The following is a 19,407-nucleotide window of genomic DNA, read 5'->3' as shown; positions in this document are numbered from 1 at the left end:
ATTCGTTAGCTTTTTCAATACTGTTGAGGAAAAACACCATGGCATTATTCATCCTAGAGGCAGATACAATACATTCATGACCCACAACCACTCCGACAGCCATGCAACATTTGTCAAAACACCTGCAGCGGATGCCACTTTAACCGCATGGCGCCGCGTGAGTGAACCCAACACCTGTGCACTTTGGGCCGTCATGTTTCCCTGATAAAACAGGTAGCACGAGGTCCCAAAGTCAAACACAAGAAAATAAAAAAGTAAAAGAACACAAACAGAAAAAAAAGAAAAACAAGATAAAAAGAAAGATTCACTCGAGTAAATCCACCCACGCTCACAACCGTACACTCGTACCCAACACTAACGCCGGAAGCAGAGAGAGAAAGAAAGAAGAAAAAGAAAACGTACTGCACACACTCCACTCACGTTAACACACTTGTTAAACCACTCTTACGTTCTAACACGTAACATAGGTGTTTTATTGTTGTGTGATCCTCCTTTACAAGGGTGGAGCTGTCATTGAGCCACAGTTCTGTTTCCTTGTGGAAAGGTAAGGAAGGTTTTTGCTGTTCTCTATCATTTATTCGTTATACACGCCATCCATGCCAGTTAAAGAACTATAATGTTGTTAAGATGTTTATTAATGTATATGTGTGAATATATTTGATGAATGGTTTCTTAATGGTAATATTATTTAGTTTTATAAATTGCATGGTAGAGCATATTTTTATGTATACTGTAGTGTCTTTGAGGTTTACTTGAGTTTTGGGTTTTATTTTTTCACTGTATATTTACAAAATTATTTAGGCAGCTGTTTGGCAGAATAATTTTGTAATAAATACAGAAAAACTGACAAACTGTACATTTTAATTTATAAAACTAATTTATAAACAAGAAAGTCTGAACCGTAAATTCAACAACACACACTGCTACGAAATCTGTTTTGTCCCTTTGACATTTACTGACAGCCACCATAGTAACACAGGTGGTTAAACGCCACGTAAAGAATCAAAGTTCATTACAAGCAGAGATGAACTGTTAATATACAGTACAGGTGTGTGAGTCATTCAAGGAAACACAAAACACTGTTATAGTAACACACATGACACTTCAATAACGCAACAAATATTCATTGAACAACAGAAGATGTGATGTAAAGCCCTAATGTACATACAAATACTCAACAAGCAGTTTATATTAGCTGAAGTATTCGAAGATTTCCATCCAAAGTCGCAAATTTAACTTAAGCGCAAAATAATGGAATAATGGAATAATGGAATAATGCATAAAACTACCAAGTCAAAGAGAACAAAATCTTCACTTCCTGATAAAATAGCATTCTAAATCACCAAGAAAAGTATGAGAAACTACTGAATATATGATATATATAATTTTATATATAAGTTTTGATATATTTATGGTATGAAATTTACAAAATATCTTCACGGAACGTGATTTTCACTTTATACCCTAATGATTTTTGGCATTAAAGAAAAATGGATAATTTTGACACCTACAATGTATTGTTGGCTATTGCTACAAATCTCATTGGATTTACACATCGAATTTCGAGTTTGCAGGTATGAAACTGAATTCATACAAGTCTAAAAGGTTGAGATCCATTGCTATAGAGCATTCTTGGTGGTTTCCATTGCATTGTCATGTGGTGGCTTTAGTGCATTGCTATACAGTTACTAAATGTTATGGGTGGTTGATAGGTGGTTCTTTACTGGCCAAAGTAAAAATAAAGTAAAATCAAATAATGCTTTATGGTATTCTGGTCTCTGCATATAGTTCAGTTATCTCTCTCAGTACAAGTGTATTTTATTTATTTAATTATTTTTGCCTCTATTTATCATCCACCAGGTGATTGCATCGAAAAGTACAAGCACTCCTCTGGTCAACAAGCTCCATAATTTGTGCATTTATCATTCAGCTCTAGAGCCTAAATAGTAAAGGACAAGATGTGTTTTAAGATGTGTTTTAAGATAAAATGCTTTAATTGCTTCTACACTAAACACAGTGCCCGCCACAGCAATAAAATGACCAACAGCAATTCCAAGGCATCAGGGGAGTCCCCTGTAAATACTCTAGCCTCACAGCCAAACCTGAGACATGAGCAACAAAGCAAACAAGACTGCAAGGAAACTGCGAAGACAACTGGATCCAAACGAGGACAGGCTGAAGGTATCCCAAAGGAAGATGTTGTTGTGCTTAAAGAGTGGAGTTTTAAGACCAGTGAGTCATCAATCACTAATGGCAAAACAGGTCAAATGACAGCAAGACCTCAACCAGTCAATGCAAAAGAGCCAATCAAGAGCTTTGTGTCTGAAAAAGGGGACATGATGGATAGAAATGAAGAGAGGTCACTGGATAAACCCAGAGAAAGCAATGAAAATAGTACTAATAGATTAAAGAGGAAGAACACAATGACCCAAGAGAAAGACTCAAGGAAATCATCAACCACTTCCTCAAAAAAACTAACATTAAACAGGCCCAGAAGAAAACTTAAAAAGGACCTAATACCGAACCCTGAGGTCTTCCACAAGATTGACACACATGCAATCAACGCTGGAAGAGAAGTGAGAGAGATCAGATGTCTTATATGTATGTCTTTATTTTTGGAGGAGCGAGTAGTTTGATAGGTGTTTATTTGGATTTGTAATTTGCAGCTCAGAATCAAGAAGATCTTTTCGGTTCAAGCAATCACCAAGACAATCACAGAGGGGGCATGCCATGATTTAGACAAACTACGTGCCATCTGGATCTGGCTTTGCCACAACATTGGTCAGTCTTTCTCTCACACACATACTCAAGCACAACAATTATCTTCCACATCAGCAATCAAGGGTTTGTTTCTTTTTTTAGATTTACTTATTTGATAATGTCCTTTTCCTCTGACCAATAAAAGCTTGGTGTACCTCAATCCATGATACTGCAATGCCATTGCAGGATTCAGTTTATATACGGTATATTGGCAGTGGTGTAGTAGTGCCTGGAGAAGTGGGTATACTCTTAATTTACTTCATTTTTAAATGACCCAGCAAAGGATAAACACCCTGTATTACAAACAGTGACATGTAAAACTGGTCTTGCATATTTCGTTCACTCCAAAATGGGCCATAAGCATTTGCACTCAACTTCTGCTGCTTGAGATAGATAGATAGATAGATAGATGATAGATAGATAGATAGATAGATAGATAGATAGATAGATAGATAGATAGATAGATAGATAGATAGATAGATAGATAGATAGATAGATAGATAGATAGATAGATAGATAGATAGAGACAGAAATATCAAATATAATTGGCTAACTGGCTGAGAAATCAAATACACTGCTGGACAATAGCCATTAATTTGTATTCTATAATATTTCATTTGTTTTCTATAATTTTGTGTATATACTAAATTTTTTCCCCCATTTTTTTGTGTGCTTCTAATTTTATACCAATATTGGACCGGACCCTTTTCTATTCTAAAAAAACAACAACAACAACAACAACAACAAAAAAACATTCAGTCTGTGGAAGAACTTGACTGATCTGCAGAAAGCAAAGTCCTAATCCCAGCTGAAAACCTCAAGTGTGACTATAAATGCAGGCCTTGAGCCAAAAACTCATCACCAAACACCAATGACTTACAGCCATTTTAGACACTTCCAAAACTGGAAATACAATTTTAAAAATACATGAATAATGTTTCCATCTTGGTTTCCACCGATATGGAAGTGCCTTTTTCTGTTCAGAAAATCTTGCCTTACGTTCAGAAAATATTGAAAATCTTCGGAAACTTTTGAAAAGATTCTGGAAATTTACTGAAAATGTTTACTTTTTTGTTGCTTACTTTGCAGGCCTAATGGGACGTCTACTGTGCATGATGTTTATGTAATCTTCTCTTATATATCCTTCGATATATGCTTTTGTTATTAAAACCATTTCCCTTTAGAAAATTCATTAATCAATGTTGCAGTGCAGAGAAAGACAGTAAGAAATGTCGGCATTGCCATTACGTGATCCATAAAAAAAAAAAAGAAACTTGCAGGTGGTCAGAATGGTTAGTGGTAAAGCTTGAAAACTAGGCAAACATCTGCTGTGGTAACACAAGTTACTGTAACAGATACTGTGTTTTACTTACAGAGTATGATGTGAAGGGCTATCTGGGCTTTTCTGAGAAGGTTTACACTCCTGAGCAGGTCATTTCGACTGGACGAGCTGTGTGCTCTGGTTACTCCAGCGTCTGTTTAAAGATGTGCAGGTAATCCAAGCAATTTATCCAAATGTGTCTGGTGATTTAGAAATATACACACACAATTTGGACCGTTTATGCTATTTATGAAAGTTATTGCATTAAATAACAAAATATCAAACTGAATTGTAAGACAGAAATATAGTACAAAAACACTCTTTTCCAGAAAATAATAAATAAATACATTTATTAGTTCATTAATAAGTATAAAAGACAAAAACCTTCCATTGACAGACTTGTGTGAATGAAATACAATCCTGTAATTATTAGAAAAGTAGGTTTACACTTTATTTTAAGGTGTCCTTGTTACAGTGTAATTATACATTTAATTATAAATACATAGTTACACATTTTACTGAGTAATATTAATTAACTACATGTACTTACTGCATGGTTAGGTTTGGGTTATGGTTAATTGCATGTAATTATGCATTATTTATTTTTATTACAATAATAAGTACATGTAACAAGGACACGTTAAAATAAAGTGTTACCAAAAGTAACTGTAGTCTGATTACAAGTATTTATAATGTAACAATCTATTTACAAGTACTTAATTTTTGGAATCTGATTACATCTAATCGGTTACTACCCCATCCTGCTGGAAACTTTTATATAGTTTTTTCCATCTATGCACAAAAAAAGTTTTGTGCTCCAAAAAAATGGAAATGAAATGGCAGATTAGTTGGTAAAAAGAGCAGTGAGGAAAAAAATGATGCTGAAAAAGAAGAAGATAAATTAAATCAAATGATTAATTCTAATACAGAACTAAACTCTTTTTTCATGCAGGCACACTGCATTTTAATGCTGTGGTTTCTTAATTACTCTATCTGTTTAGGGAAGCTGGTATTGAGTGCAGAGAGGTGTCAGGCTATGGTAAAGGCGCTGGTTACCGGCCAGGTAAGAGTTACAAGAACACAGAATCCAACCACAGCTGGAATGCAGTGTGTCTGGAAGGACAATGGTACCTGTTGGATGCCTGCTGGGGCGCTGGATATGGGGACCTAGACAACAGAGCCTTTATAAAGAGGTGAGACCGGACTACAGAACAAATCACTTCAAGAAGTCTTTGTAACTGTATTAGTATGCAATATATTTCCGATGTACAGTTATATACAATGCAAATGCACTGACCATTATTTCATATTGAAAATGACTAAAACTTCAGATATGAAGAATACTACTTTCTGACCGATCCTGAGAACTTCATCAACTGTCACTATCCCAAGAAGGAGGAGTGGCAGCTGTTGGAAAGCCCCATTAAGGTTGAAGAGTTTGATAAGAGGGTACTGAAAAAACCTGACTTCTACAAACTAAACTTAACTCTCAATCACCCGAAACACTTCCTTATAGTTACAGGTAAGTCAAGTTTAAAACACACATACTATTCTCTTAGACATTAGCTTTTTGTAAGCATGTTTCATATAGTTTTAAAGAAATGTTTCATGGCAAAATAATGAATAATTATAAATAAATAAAAATATATAAATATATATATTGATTCATAAATACCAAGTTTTTGAGTCACACCACAAAACATTTCACAATCTGAATTAACCTAAAATGTCAAATAATTTGATACTGACCTTGACACAGTTAAAAGGGCCGGGTTGTTTAAAATAATATGACTTGATTTCGGCTATCAGATTTGATCAAATCTTGAAAACGGGTTGAGTTGACCCTAATTTTCTATACTATATGTCCCAAAAATAAAAACATTTGACTTCAGAAATACAAACACGGTCATTATAAAATGGTATCATTTACATCTTTAATATATTCTTGAATGAACTACTAGATGACTTTAATGTCATTGATCCATCAATTGAAGTACTGCTGTGACTAATTGACACCTTTTCCATCTGCGTGTCCCAGAGAACGGCGAGGCGATGGTATCGATGAGTTTCCCTCAGCTCGTCCATTTCACCTATCGGATTTCCCAGCTCAGCGGCAAAAAAACACAAGAAGTGAGCGACTCCATCGGCTTTCTCACCAGCACGCAGCAGAGCATGAAGCTACGCCTCATGCCTCCAAAGCCTGGCACGTATGAGCTCGAGCTTTTTGCTCGAGCTGGAAACGCACCCAAAACATACAACTTGATCTGTTCCTTCCAGCTGGAATGTCCCTCAGCCAAGACCTACGAAGAACTGCCTGAGAATCCCCATGTGTGCTGGGGCCTGCAACCAGATGCAACGAGTTTAGGACTCGAGCATTGCAATTATGGCAATGACATAATTTCACTAGAGTCTGGATCCTTCAGGTTAGTCTTAAAGACTACTAAACCACTTATGGTATTGTGTGAACTGAGCCACAAGAACTTGGATAAAACTTTAGCCAAGAAGTGCTTGGCCATTCAGACTGAGCCCGACCAACTCACATGCAGCGTTCTCTGTCCTTACTATGGTTACTACCGTCTGGCTGTGTTTGTAAGGGACTGGGTGAATGAAGCAGACAGCTTCGAGATTGCAGGCAACTTTCTTCTTCACTGCACAGCTGGTGCTATCAACCTGAATGAGCTTTTTCCCAGTGGCCTCAACAGTTACTGCGGTCCTGGTATCAAGACTATGGAGGCCGGCCTCTTCGAGTTCAGCCATACAGATGCTCTGGTTTACACACAGCAAGGAAACTGCGACATCACCTTCCAAAACCGTCAAGATATAGATCTCTTCTGCAAATTACTTAAAGAACAGGGTGATCAAGCAGCAAGTCAAACCACCATTTCAAACCATGTCTTCTTCACTCACAATGGGAGCAAAGTCACCATAAGCATCAACCTACCTGAGTCTGGAGTCTACAAGCTTGGCCTCTATGGAAAAACATCATTAAAACAAAAATACTCCCTGCTGTGTGATTACATCCTGAAGAACACTTCTATCAACAAGTGGCCTCCATTTCCAAGCATGTACGGAGACTGGAAGAAGGGCAGTGTGCTGTTTGAACCTCGTGCGGGGCGGCTAGAGGCTTCGTCCTGGGTGAAATTTCGTGTACAAGTCCCAGAGGCCCGAAGAGTGAGTGTGCTCGGAGATGAGAGTGTGGATCTACAGCTCAGTGAGAGCGGGGTTTGGGAAGGGAAGGCATTTACAGGCAGAGGACCAGAGCTCCACCTTGCTGCCAGCCTGAGCGAGGCCTCTAATACTATGACCTTCCTGATGACCTTCAGTGTGGTGGAACCAGAACATGAGAAAGGATCTACAGCTCATGCGCATTAATGTCAAAAGCATCTATGAGGCTAGGCTATGTCATGAAGCCCTATTGTGACTATAGTTGTGTCCCAAATGGCACACTATATACTCTGCACCATCTACAGTAGAGTATGAAATTTATGAAGGTTATTTTTTCATCCAGTTTTGGAGTCTGATAGACGCTTCCCTTGGCTACGTAACTTGGCGACAGTGCAATACATGACATTTCCAGTATTTCATACTTCATTTTGTTTCAGTTAATTAAGTGCATCATCCTGGTTTTTGATGTGAACCTTTTCTTTTTGAAATTTTCAGTGTGAGCACACCATTTATGATATTAAATGGTTTAGAATGATGCATAAGTAAAAGCGACAAAGGTTTTGCAATATTTATCATCTGTGATAATATCATAATTATTGTTTTAGCAATATGCGAGCTGTCATTATTGAGTATGTCACTCACTTTGCAAAAGAGAAACAAAAACATGTTGAACATCCAAAAGCTTTCACTGCGTGATGAACCCTATTAGAATACAGTTAAAATGACCCTATAATTCAAGTTGCAAAAAAGAAAAATCCCTGTATAGTTTTTTTTTTTAATTTTTAGTTATGTAATATCACACAAGTAACAGCTGTTTTCCTAAATATTAGAGTGGAAGGGTGATTGCAAAGGTGATACAAACAAACAAGTTAATACTGAGTGAGTTACATTTTAGACGCAATATTGTTTGTTGTTTTTGTTGTTTCTTTCACCATCAAAAAAAGCTCCCATCAAAGCAGGGCCAGAATATTTGTGCCTCTCAGAGAAACGCTGCAGTGTCTAATTCCTGAATGAATCTTTTTATGAACAAATCATTTGAGTGATTGATTCAATGATCCTTTTATAAAGACTATCCGTTGATTTGTTTAGAAATGAATCAGCCATTTTAAATGAATCGTCTGAATGAATGATTCAATGAATCTTGCCAACTTGCCAACAACTACTGGTGGTTTTTGTGGCATTTTTGTTTTAAATCCATAATAAACCAAAACCAGCCAAAGTATCAGCACAAAAACACACTCTGCAAAAAAATTGTTGAATTTTCAATTAATAATAAATAAAATAATCAATATTGTACACCCCTAACATACTTTATATTCAGCACAGCTTCTCATAACTTATCCCTTTAATAAAATAGAAATTAAAAAATTAAATTAAAAAAAACATTTATGAAATGTTGTACACTGAAACAAATTAAAAAAAGCATTGAGTAGATTAAGATTCAAAAGGTATGGTTGTTTGGTCCATTTTACATATAAATAAATATTATAAAAATCATAACTGTAATAAAAGTTATAAAACAAAATCATAACTGTTATTATTATTTTATATTGCTTTTTTATATTGATGTATACTGTGTATGCAATTAATTGGTGTATTTGGGGCAATTAAAAAGATGTATAGAATAATTCAATTGGAACAAATGTATACCTAACTGACAGTATTTTTTAAATATATATTTAAGTAGATACAGCTGAATAAAGCTCTGCTTTAATTAAGTAGAAATATGTGATTGAACTCAAGGTGCCTTCAGGAAACTTCTGCTTTGGGGGGTCATTATTACAAATTGTCAGCCTCATTTCAGTTGGAAAGAATATGCAATATGAATAAAAATGTATGCATGATATGTAAGGGATAATGTATTTGCATACGGCCAAACAAACAGGGTAAATTTCATTCATAAAATAAAAATATGGAAGAGGTTTATTTAAATCACTATGTAATGCTTTCAATGTCTGTTTTTATTGATTGTATTTTTGAGTAACATAATAGATACTAGAACAAGAATATTACCTAAAATATTATCAGTGACCCTTGAACTAACATGCATTCCAGCACAGTTCACTCCTCAACTCATTGCTTTGAAACTTTCAAGGTTGTTGTACTTACAAGATGCTATAAAGTAAAGGAATGTGAACTTAGACCTTAGCACGAATCAAAAAGCTGATGTGACTTTTCTTCATGTACTTTTCCTAAGAACAGTGCTGTATCCCACAACAATGAAACACTTGAACTAACACACCTCGTGAATTGAGCATGAGTCTGAAGCTCAGGGTTTAGCATAGGTGTGATTGGTCTGACATTCAAACTCTGGACAAGCTGATATGCACCATTAAAACTATCAGTTACTTGCACCATTAAAACTGAGGAAGCACACGTGACTCTGAGGAGACATCATGTATACATACATTGTGTCTGTGTATATATATATATAGCCTACCATAATATAGCCTACTTTAAGTGCTCTATTTTTACACATTGTGAAAGCAAAACTACTTTGTTTGGCCTTCCAAAAGAGTACACAACTAGAAATCAGTGGTTAAAGGTACAGGTTGTAGGACGTGCCACTAGAGGGCGCACTATCAAAACAATAACAATTGCGTGGTTTGATGACGCTAAGAAGGAGCGTGGAATGATGGGATTTGTTGTCTTCTACCCAACTGCAGACGGCCATCAATGAGACGGAAAGATAAATCATGGATTTAACGCGAGTTCAACGATTTGCGCGAGTAGATTACATACAAAGTCAATACAAAGACAAGATCAGACTATGGATCAGACGCATCCTCGCGCGGGTCTAGAGATGCAATGCCCCGCGTTTGGCGTGTATGCCCCATAATACTAATCTTATTGATCATTATAATAGCATACGTTTTCTGTAAAGATACAAGAAAGATAATAAAGAATCAAAACAACTCACCTGTCGAGTAAAACACAAGCGAGATCAGCATCTCTTTCTATATGAAGTTTGTCGCGAAGCTACTTCTGCATTTGTCAATGACACTGTTGTCATGTGGTTTCTACGTCATTAAAGGCGGTAACAAAGAGTACTGCACATAACGTCATTGACAGGCGACTGCACTTCCCCGTGTCACTGTTTATAATGGGAATTTTCTCATGATTTACAAGTAGTTGAAAACATTAGAGATATTGTTAGTAATCAGCTGGACAAAATATATAACACTAGCCTAGTAGTTTTTGGATATTTTACTGCAAATATCTTACAAATTGTACCTTTAAGTTGTATTTCAACAAAGAAATATTCAAATTTGTGCAGCGCATTTTACGGAGGATGAGCACTGTTTCCTGGGACAATAGCCTACAATGCCGGTGTTCTGACAAATAATGCTGATTCTCAGTCTGTAAGTATGTTTTCATATTTAAAGAACTTGCCACTGATGATTTAAAGGCGAGTTTTGAGCAGTGTAGAGTAGCGCTTGTTGTTCGCCGTTTTTCCAATTACAAATGCAAACATGGTTTTATGTTTAAGCGGCACACTACCCAACGCATGAAAAGACAGTATAAGTCATTATAATCTGTAATTATGTTCTCACTGGATGCAAAAAATTTCTAGTTTGTAATGGGTTTTATTGGTTTTGTCTGGTCATGCCAGGAGACGGCATTAAAGTCTGGTAAGGGGCATAACATTTCTGTCACATGCTTGAGGAATTCGGCCAATCACAATGCACTAGATAGCTGGCCAATCAGCATACACCTCACTTTTCAGACCGATGAGCTTTGTAAAAATCGACGCGTTTCAGAAGGCGGGGCATAGAGAAGCAACAATAATGTACATAATGTGGCGAATCATGCATTTCTTTTTGTAACTTTAACCACATAAACACATTTCATTACACTAAATACACAAAATAATGTTATTATTTTTAGCAACCTCGTATAGCCCCTTTAATGCGTTATTATTGTTTTAACTTGGACAGCCCTAAATTCAACACAAGAAACATTCACAAAAGGCATGCCCCTTTTGATTAAATTAATTATAGAACATTTTTATATTTTGCTTTTATATATACAGTCGTGGCCAAAAGTTTTGAGAATTACATAAATATTAGTTTTCAAAAGGTTTGCTGCTAAACTGCTTTTAGATCTTTGTTTCAGCTGTTTCTGTGATGTACTGAAATATAATTACAAGCACTTCATACGTTTCAAAGGCTTTTATCGACAATTACATGACATTTATGCAAAGAGTCAGTATTTGCAGCGTTGGCCCTTCTTTTTCAGGACCTCTGCAATTCGACTGGGCATGCTCTCAATCAACTTCTGGGCCAAATCCTGACTGATAGCAACCCATTCTTTCATAATCACTTCTTGGAGTTTGTCAGAATTAGTGGGTTTTTGTTTGTCCACCCGTCTCTTTAGGATTGACCACAAGTTCTCAATGGGATTAAGATCTGGAGATTCCTGGCCATGGACCCAAAATTTCAACATTCTGGTCCCCGAGCCACTTAGTTATCACTTTTGCCTTATGGCATGGTGCTCCATCGTGCTGGAAAATGCATTGTTCTTCACCAAACTGTTGGAAGAAGTTGCTGTTGGAGGGTGTTTTGGTACCATTCTTTATTCATGGCTGTGTTTTTGGGCAGAATTGTGAGTGAGCCCACTCCCTTGGATGAGAAGCAACCCCACACATGAATGGTGTCAGGATGCTTTACTGTTGGCATGACACAGGACTGATGGTAGCGCTCACCTTTTCTTCTCCGGACAAGCCTTTTTCCAGATGCCCCAAACAATCGGAAAGGGGCTTCATCGGAGAATATGACTTTGCCCCAGTCCTCAGCAGTCCATTCACTATACTTTCTGCAGAAGATCAATCTGTCCCTGATGGTTTTTTTTGGAGAGAAGTGGCTTCTTTGCTGCCCTTCTTGACACCAGGCCATGTTCCAGAAGTCTTGGCCTCACTGTGCGAGCAGATGCGCTCACACCTGCCTGCTGCCATTCCTGAGCAAGCTCTGCACTGGTGGCACTCCGATCCCGCAGCTGAATCCTCTTTAGGAGACCATCCTGGCGCTTGCTGGACTTTCTTGGATGCCCTGAAGCCTTCTTTACAAGAATTGAACCTCTTTCCTTGAAGTTCTTGATGATCCTATAAATTGTTGATTTAGGTGCAATCTTAGTAGCCACAATATCCTTGCCTGTGAAGCCATTTTTATGCAACGCAATGATGGCTGCACGCGTTTCTTTGCAGGTCACCATGGTTAACAATGGAAGAACAATGATTTCAAGCATCACCCTCCTTTTAACATGTCAAGTCTGCCATTCTATCCCAATCAGCCTGACATAATGATCTCCAGCCTTGTGCTCGTCAACATTCTCACCTGAGTTAACAAGACGATTACTGAAATGATCTCAGCAGGTCCTTGAATGACAGCAATGAAATGCAGTGGAAAGGTTTTTTTGGGATTAAGTTAATTTTCATGGCAAAGAAGGACTATGCAATTCATCTGATCACTCTTCATAACATTCTGGAGTATATGCAAATTGCTATTATAAAAACTTAAGCAGAAACTTTTCCCATTTCCAATATTTATGTAATTCTCAAAACTTTTGGCCACGACTGTATATAATTTTCTTGGAAAATTCTGAGAAACAACGTCAGAATTGCATGATATAAAATCAGACTTCTGACTGAGTTTGTATCTTATAGTTTGTACTTTTCAGGAATGCAAGAAGAAGAAAAAAAGCCCAAGCTATGAAATATAATCTCTGAATTGCAAAAATAAACAAACATAGTGAGGTAAATAGTTGCAAAGACATTATTTATTTGTGTTATTGTTTGGCTTCCATCAATAATTGCTATATTCCTACAATTAAATAAAGACTTAGAAATTTCACATGTGTGTTCCTAATTCTTGAGATTGTTATGACATGTGGGCACAATGTACTATATTCATTTTTTTGTGTGTTTTACCTTTATTTTGAATTGTATACGGCATTGCATTGTGTTCTAGAGTTAACAAATGTCAGTAAAATGAATGGCTCATGTCCTGATGATGAGCTGCCAGTACATCTGTTACTCTACTGATTATTATTTACAGTGGAGACTGTGTACAGCATATACTATACTACATACTGAAAATAAATATACTTTATATGGAGTATTTAAAGTAAAATCCATCATCCCTGCATGACTTTTCTCTAACTGCCCCCGGCTTCAATCCAGACAGAAAATGTGTGGTCAACAGCTGCAGGAAGAGCACAGGAAGGAAATTGTAAAGCTGAATCCCAAGAGGTCATTTATCTCCCTCTACACCCCTGTGATCCAGACTATCGAATGATACGATACGTAATCCCTCCTGAGACACGCACAGCCTGTTTATTTCTCACTACATTGAATTAAAAGCACCAGATTTAAACCTGAAGACTCAAAACAACATGAACTCATGTAGATCTAATTCAAGCAAATAACCCAAAGCATGATTGCCTCATATGCTGAGCTTGCCGTTTCACAGAAAATCACATGGTCACAGAGAGTTTTGGGAAAGGTCAACGCTGTAGATGTGCTTTCACATTTTCAGAGATTATTCTAACAGCGTCCTACTTCAGCATTATCAGTCGACGCTTCGCTATCAGACATCCATAATCAGTGAAACCCACAGGGCACTTTTGTTTTCTTTTTTTACACAAACACACACACACACACACACACACACAAAGAGAGAGAGAGAGGGAGAGAGAGAAAGAGACACACACACACACAGAGAGAGAGAGAGAGAGAGACACACACACACACACACACACTATCTGAGTACATTGCGAGAATAATCGATTTAATATTTAATTGTATTTCTGAAGAATGATACTAAAACATAGATGCTCATTCTTGTATTATATTTTATATTTTTGGTCAATCACAACATTAATTTTTATATAACTGCTGTGTACACTGTTCTCATTGTCTCTTGTATCAAACTGCTATTTCTTCTTTCGTAATAAATTAAATTCAGATCAATATTTTTTACATATTTATTTATTTATATAGCTATGTAAAAAGCAATTGCTCATTATCACAAAAAAAGGAACACAGTACAAATTCGAAAGAAAGAAAGTAAACAAAATACTTGAAAATTATAACGAAAACTGAAAATGTGATGATAAAAGATGAAGTGCAACATTATAATAAATACTTTATATTGAATGAAAAGAAAAAGAGAAAAAAAGAATATAAAATCTAAAAGCTTATAACAAATCACAAAAAAAAACCTTTAAAAGTATTACAAGGATCTGCACAACACAATGTAAATTCATAAGATCTTTGATGCATGGAGCACTTCAGGAATGATAATATGATGAACTATAATATTTTAAGGCAGTTTACAACAAATATCTCTTCCCTCACTTCTGTTTTTGTGACAAAATCATTCAAACTCAATGCAGAGAATCAACAATGATGGTTTCGGATGTCTTCAGAAGTGAAGAGCAGCTTCATGCAGGACTTGGCTGTGTTTCATATCATCAGCGGAGCACTGATTAGAGTCGTGAGCTCTGCCAACATCTCCTGTCACCAGACGCCTGACTGGAATACGGTTCATAAACTATTCCACTTGTCAGTCTGATCTGACTCAATTAGCATGTGAAGAACTGGTAGATTTCTATATAAGATGCTGGAGATGGAGGCTCTTTCCTGAGCTTGTGGATGGAATGTGCCCAGTTCATTAAAAGGCTGAAAGAATTTCAGAAAGACATCATTAGTTACCATTAGAAGTTCTGATGCACACAAAAACATCAGAGACTGTTAGGGCTGCAGGTCGAGACGTACTGATATCAAATAAATCGTTCTGACGTTGTCCTTTAAAAGTGAAACATCTTGTTGCTCGTTCGTTGATTTGGATCTCATGTGTTAAGCAGCTCAGATGAACATTCAGAGGTCAGAGAGACACTGGACACTGCTGAGGCCAATGCAGTCGGACTCTCATGCTCCTCCAAACACAGATTTACTGGTGTGCGTTTATCTGAACTCCTCTAAACCTGTGTTGTTATTGTTTTAAACGCCGTAAAAAATACACTGAAGCTGTATAGAAAGTATCAAAATTATATATTGAAAATAGTATAATAAAAGCTATGGTTCAATATATTATTAAATACTATATATAAATAATATCAATTAACATTTTAAAATCAAAAATGTTTTATTCAATATTAAAACACTGTTTAAAAAGAAAAAAATAAATAAAAAATTATAAATTACAAAAGCTCATAACAAAACCTCAAAAACTTTAAAACTATTACAAAAACTGAAAATAACACAAAAAGGTAAAAAAATATTAATAAATACTAAAATAGTATACAAATTATACTAAGATACTATTAGTCTTAGTCTTAGTCTTATACTAAGAAGTTAAGTAATGCAAATAATGCAAGTAAAACATTTTTAATTAATATATATTTTTAATTAATTAATTAATGACTTTTTTTTTTTTTTTTTTTTTTTTTACAATATATTGACATTTCAACCTCCCAAAATAAGGTGTGCAAAATACAAACTTACAGAAATATGGATATATATATATATATAAAATTTAAATGTACATATACCCAACGACTGAGAATAACATTAACATATATATATATATATATATATATATATATATATATATATATATATATCAAGAAAATCCTCAAGCACCACTGATCTTCATCTAATCATAGGGTGCAAATAATCCACCATCACCTGAGATGGAGAAACACACACTCAGAGAACCTCAAAATGCATGACTGCAAAAGCAAACGACTGTCACATTGAGTTGGGTGAAAGAGAGCTGTATTAACATGCAGCTTGTTGCATGGTTTCCAAAAGCACTTTATTTCACTAACCATGTAATAAACCGGAGAGGCAAAGTGGCCTTTAAATGTGCTTATATAATGGGTTAGATCTTTTGTGCAATGACTGCAGCTAAGAAAGAGCATGCTAAGAAAGAAACAATATGCAATGTATGTGCTGGGCAGCAGGGGGCAGTAGCTCAATGAGCCAGAGCAGTTGCAAAGTAACCAAAGTCTCTGCACTTTGAGATTCATAAACTTTCTGGTTTTCTGATTACAAAACGCCTGCCAAATGCACTTTCCTTTGCTTGTTATTTAAGTGAATCATCATGAGAAGCACACACACTCCTGAAGCACTCATCATAACCTTGTTTATTTATTTAGCAAATGGAAGGTCAAGTACAGCAGTGTTTGCATGCTGGCCAGTGTCCGCATTCAGCCTGGCTTGGAAAAACGGACATATGCACAGCTTATAAATAATAATGCTTCACAGTACTTCTGAAAGTAATTGCATAGAAAGTGTCTAGATTGCACTATAATGGCTGGGGAAAGATCTGTACTGTTACCTACGCTTGTCTTAAAGGACATAAGAATACTTATTAGCACTTTAATGACTAATATCTCAGCCTGATTGCGCTTGAAGCACATGTCTGATTGCATTTGGCTGAGGGCTGATTGCAGCCCACAACGAAAGGTGTGCAATAAGTTCACTGTTATGTTGTGCAAAAAAGAGCAATGTTGAAATATTTATCTGACGGATTCAGGGATCAACACCGGCGGAAATATTCAACAAACGCAAGCGGATCAGAGGGGTTGCATTGCATTTTGTCAATGTAAATGCACAATGTGTCGGCAGAGAAGGATCTTCCTCGTTGCATGGAGGTCAAGCCAGTTTGCATTGCTCATTATTTTCTCCTGACAGAAGTGCCTCTCGCTGTAAGCCCAGGGAAAGTTTCGGAGGAGGAATCCATCAGGCACAGCCAGGCTTCTCTGAGTGTGTGCCTGAGGCCTGACTGGATAGCCTGGACCACATGTGATAGACAGCTTACTGACAGACAGACGGTCAGACCACATGCTGTGCATGAGAGAGAACTGAGACTGAATTCTGCAGATGATGAATCGAAATAAAAGAGAGGCAAAGAAAAGCAAGAAATCAGAGACAAAGAAGTATATTTTCTATTGCTGAATAGCATACCTACATCTCCATCTAGGGCATAGAAAATGCAATTTATATAGTAAGATACAGCTCTTCTATGATGAGCATGTTTTTAAATAAATGTCTGGACAAACTGTTCTGATGAAGACAAAAGGCTCATTAATAGATTAAGTTCTTGAATCCTTGTAGCCAATCATCAGTAAGGGGCGTGTCTGCTCATGATGTGGATGAGAGAGCGCTCAGTGCACAGGACAGAGATAGCAGATGAAAAACAAAAGAGGGAAACATCCTTGTAAATTTCAGATTGGCTTTCCAGCGCTGGAGAGAACTCAAGGTACTAGTAGTAAATCCCCATCACATGCTTTCAGATGAAGCAGCATTTCATCAATCAAATCAATCAGATTTCATCAAAAATTGGCGTTGCTAGTTACAAGAGGTCAAGATTTGGCTGGTTAACATGACTTACTTAGTAGGGTGCTGGTAGATATACACCCTCTGGTTCCAAAACCATATTTTACCATTCGCATTCATGAGACGTGAAATAAAATCTATAAATTAGTAGGCTATCCATGTGCGAAGATGGCCGGTTTCAGACTAAACCAGCTAATTAACTGCCATTGAGATGAATGAGAATGCTAACGCTATTCACAATGACCTATTGCTAACATAATGTTTTTATCTGAAATCCAGATATATTAACATCAGTTATTCACATTAGAGAGATAACCGCGATCAACAGGAGCCAGAATCTTTTTACAGACCACTGTGTCATCTGTGTGCAACCAAAATAGATTGCATTAATCGCCTGCTGAATTTTCTGGGAGCGATCTGAATAGCACGACTCATCTTCACTATCAATCTACGAACGGTTTTAATCACAAAGGTTTCCAGCATTTATGGGCCTTTTTCAGTTATCAAGAGTGCTTTTAACATCTCTCATCCCTGTTTGCCTGTTCAAGTTGGTGCCGGAGTGCATTCCAATTAGCAGTTATATAATGAGAGATAGGTTCTTCAACACAATCATCAAAAATAAAGTGATTTCCCCTCATCTCAAAGGTGAGCAGGAACCATTCTCTGCATTTTCTGCTTTGAGGAGCCGTAATATTCTTCACTCACCGTCTGTTTCCATTTGGCCCATGTATTGACCCACGTTACCTCATTCCAGCAGTTATTGAGCACAACCGCACATCTGACCTTGAGTTTGCTAAACTCCAGCAAACAGGTAATGCGTGGAATAAGTTATAGCACAATCTACATCTGAGGTGTTTGTGAATGCATTCGATGCTTTCAGGTACGGGTTTATTGAGCAATGCAGGACAAAAAAAAGATATCAAACAAAGGGATTTAGCTATTTAGTTAATGATAGAGAGGAGATGGTTTGTCATGCATTTACTTCAATGGCAATGAGATTCAATGAAAACAGTAGACTTAATTTAATAATTAATAATTGAATATTTTTTCTTATCTCAAACAAGCAAACGGTTTCAAAGCATAATCACAGTAATAAACCGTGAACTGTAGAAAAAACAACAACTTTAACTTATTTTGTTTTCGGAACACTAAGAGGGTGAGAAATTATCTTTGTTAGTTTGTTTTTGGGTGAACTATCACTTTAAGCTAAAGTATGTGAAGCATAAGGTACATAACACTAATGCTGGTTACTTCTCCAGATTTGGAACGGGGTTAAATGGGGTCACCATGTTTTTATTTTCCAGTGGATTGGCAGAGGGACGGCTGGGGCAGAAGTGCCTGAGGTCTCAGGTGGAAGGGCTGCTGGGTAGCAGGACACGGCTCCCAGAGGAATACAGGACAAGAGACACAGGCCGGGGCAATCAAGCTCATCTCCTTTACTCTTCAGAGTTCAGCAGAGTGGAAGTTTCTACAAACATCTCCAATCACAGGCATGAGATTGCACACAAATGCACACAAAGAACCAATTTGCTTTTGCTGACGCACATGAGATGCTTTAGAAATGATCCTCCAGGGATGCGTTTTTTGGAAAAAGTAGATCTTGGACAGCACTTCCCAGTATTCACAAAATAGCAATGGAAATAGCTTTTCAAGTTGGGCAGGTGTCACATATTTTCTTGCAATCTTATTGCCTTTTATAAATGTAATTCATCATATTTTAGCTGAGTGGAAAGTTCACTGCTGATGATAAATAATTAAAATATGTAAGCTCTGGCCCACAAATTACTATTATTATTATTATTATTATTAATTTGTTTTT

The 19,407-nt window shown here is 36.7% G+C and overlaps 1 protein-coding gene across 2 annotated transcripts; it reads left to right on the top strand.

Moving 5' to 3' along the window:
* Positions 1 to 1,710: 1,710 nt before the first annotated feature.
* Positions 1,711 to 8,164, top strand: LOC132110055 (kyphoscoliosis peptidase-like). 2 transcript variants are annotated; one of them, XR_009424576.1, is made up of 7 exons: positions 1,711 to 2,576; positions 2,667 to 2,781; positions 4,136 to 4,253; positions 5,083 to 5,274; positions 5,413 to 5,603; positions 6,120 to 7,742; positions 7,863 to 8,164. XR_009424576.1 is itself a non-coding variant. In XM_059516640.1 (6 exons), the coding sequence occupies exons 1-6, from the start codon at positions 1,959 to 1,961 to the stop codon at positions 7,451 to 7,453; spliced, it is 2,568 nt and encodes an 855-aa protein (XP_059372623.1). In that variant the 5' UTR covers positions 1,711 to 1,958; the 3' UTR covers positions 7,454 to 8,164. The 2 variants fall into 2 exon arrangements, 1 of the variants encoding a protein (XP_059372623.1); XM_059516640.1 differs by having other exon boundaries at positions 6,120 to 8,164.
* Positions 8,165 to 19,407: the final 11,243 nt, after the last annotated feature.

The sequence above is a fragment of the Carassius carassius genome, chromosome 29, assembly GCF_963082965.1.
Source record: "Carassius carassius chromosome 29, fCarCar2.1, whole genome shotgun sequence".
Lineage (NCBI taxonomy): Eukaryota > Metazoa > Chordata > Actinopteri > Cypriniformes > Cyprinidae > Carassius > Carassius carassius.
Note: the sequence above shows the minus strand (reverse complement) of the source record. Positions and strands in the feature narration are given on the sequence as shown.

Excerpts from the sequence above, each read along its gene's own strand:
- LOC132110055 (XM_059516640.1), top strand. The coding sequence starts at position 1,959 with ATGTGTTTTAAGATGTGTTTTAAGATAAAATGCTTTAATTGCTTCTAC. Across the intron at positions 2,782-4,135 it reads CTGGCTTTGCCACAACATTG|AGTATGATGTGAAGGGCTAT; the intron begins GTCAGTCTTTCT and ends TTTTACTTACAG. Across the intron at positions 5,275-5,412 it reads AACAGAGCCTTTATAAAGAG|ATATGAAGAATACTACTTTC; the intron begins GTGAGACCGGAC and ends CTAAAACTTCAG.